The following is an 8,720-nucleotide window of genomic DNA, read 5'->3' on the forward strand; positions in this document are numbered from 1 at the left end:
TAAGATAATTTTAAAAAGTCCTGAGAAAAATCTGGAAATCTTATAATACACCACAGCTAGGCGTGCACTAGCTTAAGTAATAAACTTAAGTGACATTCTCAAATATGTCTAACAAAGATGTCCTTCCATCAGGTGCTGTCTATGAGCGATGAGCTGCGGCGGGCGTTGTACTCGTCGGGCGCCTCCGTCGACATGGAGTTCTCGCCGCCCGACCTCATCGGCACCTCGGAGATATTCACCATGGAGCACAGGTGTGAGAGAGAGAGAGGGATATGAATGAATGAAAATATGTTATTTCTAAGTTGGTTAAAAACTAACATTTTCAGAAAGCGTACACCGTGGAACACAGATATATGAGGAAGAGGAGAGGGTTATGAACGAATGTATGAATGAAAATGTTCTATTTCCATGTTAGTTAGAAACTTTTCGTCAGGTCTACGATCGGATCGGGAACATATCCAGCAAGAAGTACCGGCGCAAAAAACTTGCATGGTGCAACCTCTTAGCAAAAAGATTTGAATAAAAAAAAAAGATAGGAGATACCTTCAAGGTATACGTTATACAGAGTGACACAGTCTGTATAACGTATACCTTGCAGGTATACGTTTCGTACGTTCCTATCACCTACGTGAAGCAAGTAAATGATATCATATTGTACTACGTGACAAACGATGCACAGGCACTAGCACTACGTTATGACCCTAATTCGTCTGACGCGTCTATATTGGGGGAGCGATCAATTGACTACGTCAGAGAGGACAGACGTGACAAAAGTCAATCGCCTACTGATAACGATGTGATATTGTTAGACTTCGAGACGACACGAGAAAGTGTAGTCACTTTAATAGATGCTGCCATTTGTGGTGTGAAGAAGAAACCATTGAAACGCGTTGATAAAGAAAATTATTATAATATCTTTTGTAGAGCCAAGTTTCTGTTACTACTTACTCCACATACCAAAAGTCTCAGCTCTGAATGTCTCCAGTCTGGACTCCGTAATATGACTTTAAGATAATAAAGGGTGGATATAGGTCTTTCGGAAATATATTTTCTATAGAGGTCTATCGGCCGAACACAAACAACAAATAGAAAATGTATATTGTTTTTTTTTTCTAAAGTAAGAAAATAGAGCGAGAATAATATAAATTATATTTAAAATGCCATCCGGATTAAAACCTCATACATAGGATATTTTCAGTATACATGAAACAACAGCATACAAACAATACGACCCTGATTGGGTTTTATGCAGCGAGACGAGACTACGTGCGTCGGCATTTATTGTCTATATCTACTGTATCTCATTTGATATTCAAATCCTCACCAACGGTGACATAATTACGCCTGACTCTGACAATAATATTTACAACTTCGCAATACTGTGAATGTTATCATAAACCATTTGGATTCGCAATTCACACACCCCGTGCAAAGCTGTTTCGCCTCTGAGAGCATCATGCTGGACTATGGCTAATTGTTCTGCCCAAAGAAAAAATATAGACGTCATTTTTAAATTCATTGCTCACATGGGTGATCTAAGAAGACGATGGCGTGACGTGTCGTTACGAAACATCGTCGCGACGCTCACGATGATGATTCAGATCTGCCGTCCCACAAACTATAATACAAATACTTCATTGTAAATTATAAAAATTTGCTTTGTGGCTTCGCCTACACGAAAAATTTAATAACTATTTGATCATCTCTTTCACCCCTTGAGGGAGTGAAATAAAAAAATCCTTTCTTAGTTAAGAGAAGTAAGAGAAAATTTTTCTTAGTCTATGATGGTACTAAAATTTTAAGTTTCTAGCTCTAAGGGTTTGGCGTGTGTATTGATATATTTTTGAACAAAATTTTCATCAGCTTTGCCTTTTGGTCGTACAGTTTTTTTTTTTTTTGGTTGGATTTTATAAAATCGAATAACACATAATAACTTTAAACGTCTGATATTCTCAAAGATCAACAGTTCTCCGATTACGTTGACCTTTACAATCGTCTATAATATCTAAAGTAACTCAAGTAGCCGTCAGGTAGCGTATACATTTCGCGGTTGATTAACTGACGGACCGCCAGTACTTCCTGTGGTTATTTGCAACTGTGCCTGCTGCATATAGTAGGTATTCTATTGAACTCGTATCGATATTTAAAATGCCATGAAAAGATAATCTATGTATTTATCATAGTTACTTAATTCTATTATTATTTAAAAAATATCCATGGCCGATCATAAATCTCCTCCTTATTTTGGATGTCAGTTAAAATAAGGCTAGAGGCTGCTAAGCCGGTATCCTTGTCTGGCAAGACAATAATAGATTTAACTGTTGCCTTAGAATGAAAATATCTGGAAGCTAACTGGTGAAAGCCAAAAGGAAGATCATCGGACCGAGTGAGGCGGTATGCCCAGTCAGGCCAAAGCCCGCTTTATTACTTTGCATCTGCCAGGGCAGTGGCGCTAATTGGTTCACTACATGTCCAAGGGCTTCTAAATATATCACTACACAAAATACTGGCGCAAAATAGATCATTCGAGAAACACGTTAACGAAATATAAGACCGAACATTTAATTTCAAATAGCTATATACCACACATGAAAAGTGCCGCGTGCCAAGCGTAATTGTTTCTCAGAACAAGCCAACTAAATGCAGCGCAAATTGTGCGACAGGAAACTCGGCGCTGGCGCCAACCTCAAACAATCGACTCATTAGGGCCATATGACTGCAAGTGTGCGCTTGACCTTATTGAAAGTCAGAGGCTTAGGTACAGCCTTAATACTTGGATATTATATGGTAGGAATTTTTGGATCGGTTGTAGAAGTCGTCGGAACTCGAAGTCAAAACTTCTATCTTCTGCAGAGGGGCACAATTAATGTGGGTTTAATTCTCAAACTGTTCCAGATCATAACCTAGATAGGTGCCTGTAGGCTGTAGTATGCCTACACTATTAGCTATAACTGCAGACACAGAGTGTAGACATTTCAAATATTGAAATTTTGAAATTATTGAAATTCAAGCGCTAAGGGCTACCTAAGTATAAACATTATACATTGCTCTGGTTTTGACTCCTAGCCCTAATTTTGCGGCAACTTTTTTTACCTTTAGGACTTTCCCGTTTAGAATGTCTTAACGGAAATAATAATGTTACCGTGAATCTTTTACAGAGAGAAGCTATGCAGCGTTCTGCCGGCGCGCGCGCAAGGCTACATGTGGTCGCTGGCGTTCAGCACCAGCCAGCACGGGTTCTCGCTCGCCTCCATGTACCGCAAGATGCAGCGCGTCGACAGCCCCGTGCTGCTCGTCATACAGGACACAGACAACAACGTGAGTAGCCTAAGACTGGCCGTAGATGGAACGCAAGTTGCAGTCGCGACCGACTAGACTGCTCTAGAGCCGTCGCGTTGGCAACTTGGCACCGACCGCTCAAGAACTGTTTGAGCTGTCCGTGTATTGCGGATATGAATTTAGTAATTAGTATGTAAGTACTATGCGAGAAATTGATTCATAGGCAGATGGCGGACCTATGTAATTTGGTCGCGTTGTGTCAAACCCAGCCGACAGATCACGATTAACGTTGAATTGACATAATCTGACCAAATGACGTAGGTCCGTCCACTGCCTATGAATCAATTTCTTCGATGGTACATATTTTATGAAAACTGCAGATCGCCGTGCAGCGACCGCATTTTGCAAAATGCGGTCCGTCTATGGTCGACCTAAGTCAAATGTAGACTATCAGCTACGCTATAAGTAGATCCAGCTATGTAAGGACTCGCAAATACTTACAAACTCGCAAAGAGGACGTGAGTAAATCTTGTTGTTCTTTGAGTGAGTAAATAAAGTAAGTAAATCTTAACTCTAACAAATGTAGCCTATGTGCTCAGTCCGTATAATCTACAGCTTTATACTAGTTAATCCTAAATTAGACTTGTTTATTAAATTAATATGTATATAAGTACCTACAGCTTGTAAAACCTAATTAGGTATACCTAATTAGGTTTTACAAGCTGTAGGTACTTATTTTTAATGGCGTTTTAATGTGTATGTGGCTACGTAACCTTACAGTCAGATTGATGCGACGCAATGTGACCTTAGTATCTGTCCGACCAGCAACTTACATAACCTATAGTCGGATGCACAATTGAAATAAGGTATTCTATAATAAGTATAACAAAGATGTTTCTCGCTGACGGAGGTCGGACGGTACTGTTGTTTCTACTTTCTGGATCTATTGATAGGATATTTATTCAAATATTGCACACCTCTATAATCTACATTTTACTCTCTGGGTTTTGTTTCGTTGGGTAGAAATCTAAGTTCCAAATATCTAGAGGCGGCCAGTCATTTGATCTGTGGCGTGCATGCCGGGGGGTTGGGGGGGAGTTTGCTGATGGAAGTAGGTAGAACTAACATTCCTACAGATCGTTTTGAGCCATCGCAAAATAGTGGTATAAACTGGTTTCTTAGAAAGCGAATATAAGAAAGCATAATTTATAGCAGTTCATTTGAAATGGATCAAAATAATATAATATAGACACCACATCCATCTGTCTGTCACATCTTTACGACCAAACCACTAAATCGATTTTGCTGAAATTTGGTATGGAGCTACTTTAAATCCCAGGAAAGGCCATAGGATACTTTTAATCCCGGAAAAAGGTAGGGTTCTCGCGCGATTAACGAATTTTGGCGCAACGTTATCTAGTAGAGACTGAAAGATGATACAGCTTATACAATATTCCATAATAATTGCAGGTATTCGGTGCACTGACGTCCTGCGCGTTCCACCCGTCTGAACACTTCTACGGCACAGGGGAATCCCTGCTGTTCTCCTTCCAACGGGTCAAGGACGAGCGCCGTCCCTCTCAGACACCCGCAGAAGATAAGGACAAGGATAAAGAAGATAAGAAGGAGGAGGAGAAAGAAGGTGAGAACTTGCGTTTGGAGATAATGAGGGTTACATTAGGACAGCTATTTCGTGACATGTGGAGGCTATTTCGTGACATATGACAGCTGTTTGACACGATAGACCGTACGGCTACGTACAGTTCGACAAGGCTTTAATTGAATGTGTCAATGTCAGTCAATGTGCGCTGCTGGTAAAGGATAACTGTCAAAAATGACGTTTTTGTATGATAGAAGCGTTAGTTCCTTTTCTCGCCACGTTCATAAACAGCCTTGTCGAGCTCTAGCGCCATTTGTCCCTCATTGGTTTGTTTTCAAAATATAATCTTGCACACTGCATTAAATAGCAGTCGTAGTGATATTAAATAACGGCTGCTATAATGATTTTACATTAGCAGTTCTCGTAAGTCTTAAGCATATAACGCGTAAAGTTCTATAGCGAAGTCGAAATTCGTATGTCATTGACTCATCACTCATCGCTACTTGTCTTTATTACGCATAAATATATTGCTGTTTTGCTTCTATGAGCTATGCTATATTTTATCGCTATAGGGCGATAGCAAGCGTCAAAGACCGTACTTTAGAAGAAATTTACCTATTATTATGGCGCGAAATAGTTCATAAGCTCACGTTATGTGGCAGTATTTCCGATCCAATTGAACATAACGACTAATAAATACGTGTTATATTTTCAGAAGAAACTGAAACATTCAAAACCAAATTCAAGTATTGGGGATGGACGGGAGACAACATGTACTTTATCAGAGGAAGCAACGACAACATATCAATTGGTGCCGGAGAGTAAGTTGCGTTTGGCTTTCCTATCGAGAATTGTGACTGCATGTTTAAGAGCTGGCGTGCACTACGACTTTTTGTCGCGCGATTATTTTACCGACCGACCAAAATTCAAATAAAATGTTACTTTATGAAATAGGCTACAGATTTCATTTTCTACCGACATTTGTCTAGCGACCCATGCTGCCGCTGCTTTTCAATGGCGTAGAGCAAAATGAAATCTATAGCTTATGTCATAAAGTGGCATTTTATTTGAATTTGTGTCGGTCAATAAAATAATGGCGCGACTAAAAGTAGTAGTGCGCGCCAGCTCTAACGTCGGTAAAAACTTGAGAGATAATACCATAAGCGCGCGTTCAGACGTGCGCGTTTTTCGCTCGCGCTGATTCAGCACATGTGAAATTGCTATATTATAGCGTTTATAAAAAAAATCCGAGGCGTGCGCTGAATTATGAATCCGCGCGAGCAGAAAACGCGCACGTCTGAACGCGCGCTAAAACTGATCGCGCATTTGTCCGCACTGTACGCGCCGTATTTTGGAATTCGTTGTACCTATGGAATGACGTCAAGTTACTTATCTCTAAACTGCTACCTTTGTCAACTGCATTATTTAGATTAAAATAGTTTCTATTTCTGTATAACACACATAATATTATGTTTGCAGCCTGCTTTACAATTAGCATAATTAGTGACGAATAGCTCAAATGAAAACTTTGTCTCTGTCGCTCAGTATAAAGTTAGCAGCTATAGAACTTTCGGATCGGCTATTCATCACTAATTGTTAAACAATTGTAAAATGAGTCTTAGTCTAAGGCTGCCTTCACATTACGTCGCAAGCACTGCGGCTGCAGCGCTGCTGCCGCAGTGCTTGCGACGTAATGTAAAGGCGTTCTAACATTCTACGTTTTTATAATACAATTCTTACTTGATCTAACCTACTTGTTACGTTTCCAGCGGCAAATTCGGCCTATGGCTGGACGGCGACCTGTACCTGGGCCGCACGCAGCGCTGCACCACGTACGGCAACGAGCCGCTTACCACGCGCGAGGACTTCATCGTCAAGATCATGGAGTGCTGGACCTTCATCTGAGCGGCCCCGCCCCCCCTGCCCCCCGCGAGACTAGCCCCGCCCCCGCTCGCGCACATCTAGTCAAACGTACTGAAACTTGACCAATGGCGGCGCGCAGCGTGCTAGAGTGCATTGAATCCTAGTCAATTGTCGATCGTATGTCGCGAGGGCCACCCCCGACTAACGTGTCAATTCAATTTTATATTGTGCATTGTTGTTAAGAACTTTAGATATTTGTAATGATTTAAAACGAAATCGTACGTTACGTAGAGGTTTACAGTTTAGGCGCCGTATTGGTGTTGCCTCAATGTGGCTAGCGCGCCCCTAGCGTCCCGCGCGGACGGACATGTTCAGTTTGGCGCCGGCGCTGCGCGTGTTATGTTGTTGTGTATGTATGTTAGTCGTGTTAAGTTAGTGGACATCGCTCGTGTTACACTTTCGCTGTGATTTGATTTTATGATTGCATTTTACTGTTCGAAGTGTGTGACTCTTTAATTTAATATGATATTTTGTAGTTAACCGAATCGAGTAAAAATGAAATATTGCTTTAAATTATAGTTTTTAGTCGAAACGTAAACGCCAAACGGTATGTTCGCGTAGATTATCGGATATGTATTTCTAAATTGGAGCGTATTGATATTTTTTATGGTGTAACGCTTCAGTACAGAAACGAGTAGCCGATACAGTATATTACCTAGTGAAGATTTATTGAGTAGTTCTTAGAGAGCTTGATCGATGTACTCGTCATTGTGCTTAGTAATTTTGTCACTTAGCATGATGTTACTCAGATTTAATCTGGTCGTACTAATTTATTTATCAAATGTAATGTGCTTACGGAGGCGACGGTTTAAGCTTAAATGTACTGGAGTTGCTTTAGATTCTGGTATGGCAAGAGCCATTTTAGTTAATCGTGTTTATGATGTACGTTATTATGCAGAAGTTAGACTCGTTTTGCATAGTGAATATATTACTTTCGCTTACCACGGCTGTGCTCGCTGCCTGAGTCGAGGGTTAGCCTGGTGCTACATATTCCCGATCGTACTACGAGCAGCCGGCCTCCCGAACTCCTATACGATAACAATAATGTGCAATATGTAGCTAAGACGAAGATTACCAAATGCACTTTGTATACATGTATTAAAGATTTGTTAGAGGTTGATCTATTCAGAATATATCCTACATATCTTATAGCTTTGATCTGTTTAGTATTGGGTAAAGTAATCCTACCAATAAAATATTCTGGATATTCGGCTGGAATGTAACTAACGCTATGTTTTTCGCCGACAATTTTTATGAGAATATAAATTATTTTTTTAAGTATCACTAGAGGAAACTATAAAATATGTAGTATTAAATTTAGCGAGCATTTTTAATTTGAATATATGATCTAGCCTAGACCTGTTTTAGAAATGAATGTTGAAGCTAAGCACCTACAGTATACTGTCCTCGCAACCTGTTTACTTTTATTAAAATATTTTCGATGACGAGAGAAATGGTTCAGAATTATAACGGCATAATTAATTGTTAATAATAATTATTATAACATTGTTAAGTAGCAACGAGAAGTTTAATATTTATTTATTGTTCTAATTATTTCCATCTTGAATTATTGTAGCTGTATTACTTTCATATGATCTATTATGTAATTTCTAAGTTGTTAAAAATAAAAATCAAAGCCATAATAACTGAGAATATATTCTTTTGAAAAAATAAATTGTCTTTATTTTTACATAAGTCCTTAATTCACAAATTATAATGAAATATAGCAGACCTGTGTATAAACTTCACAAGTGGTCTCAATACTCAGGAAATCTTAATAACGCTGCCTTTTTCCATAGCCACTGTGCCTGTCATCTTCATAGTCATTGTAGCCACGTCTGTGGTCACTATAGTTACTTTGGCCCCCGTCCCTGTTGGTGCGGTAACCATCATCCCTGCGATAGTAGCCCCGGTCTCT

At 39.7% G+C, this 8,720-nt stretch overlaps 1 protein-coding gene across 11 annotated transcripts in view; it reads left to right on the top strand.

Annotated features, from left to right (window-relative positions):
* The window catches only part of LOC121729604 (TLD domain-containing protein 2), a 208,107-nt gene extending 199,630 nt beyond the window's left edge, over positions 1-8,477 (top strand). For all 11 annotated transcript variants that reach the window (XM_042118170.1, XM_042118172.1, XM_042118171.1 and 8 more), the window contains 5 exons: positions 133-251; positions 3,159-3,318; positions 4,750-4,921; positions 5,595-5,700; positions 6,649-8,477. In XM_042118170.1, coding sequence (XP_041974104.1) covers positions 133-251; positions 3,159-3,318; positions 4,750-4,921; positions 5,595-5,700; positions 6,649-6,784 — 693 coding nt within the window. In that variant the 3' untranslated portion in view covers positions 6,785-8,477. The remainder of the gene's footprint in view (positions 1-132; positions 252-3,158; positions 3,319-4,749; positions 4,922-5,594; positions 5,701-6,648) is intronic.
* The last annotated feature ends 243 nt before the right edge of the window (positions 8,478-8,720 follow it).

The sequence above is a fragment of the Aricia agestis genome, chromosome 8 (assembly GCF_905147365.1).
Source record: "Aricia agestis chromosome 8, ilAriAges1.1, whole genome shotgun sequence".
In the NCBI taxonomy this organism is placed as follows: domain Eukaryota; kingdom Metazoa; phylum Arthropoda; class Insecta; order Lepidoptera; family Lycaenidae; genus Aricia; species Aricia agestis.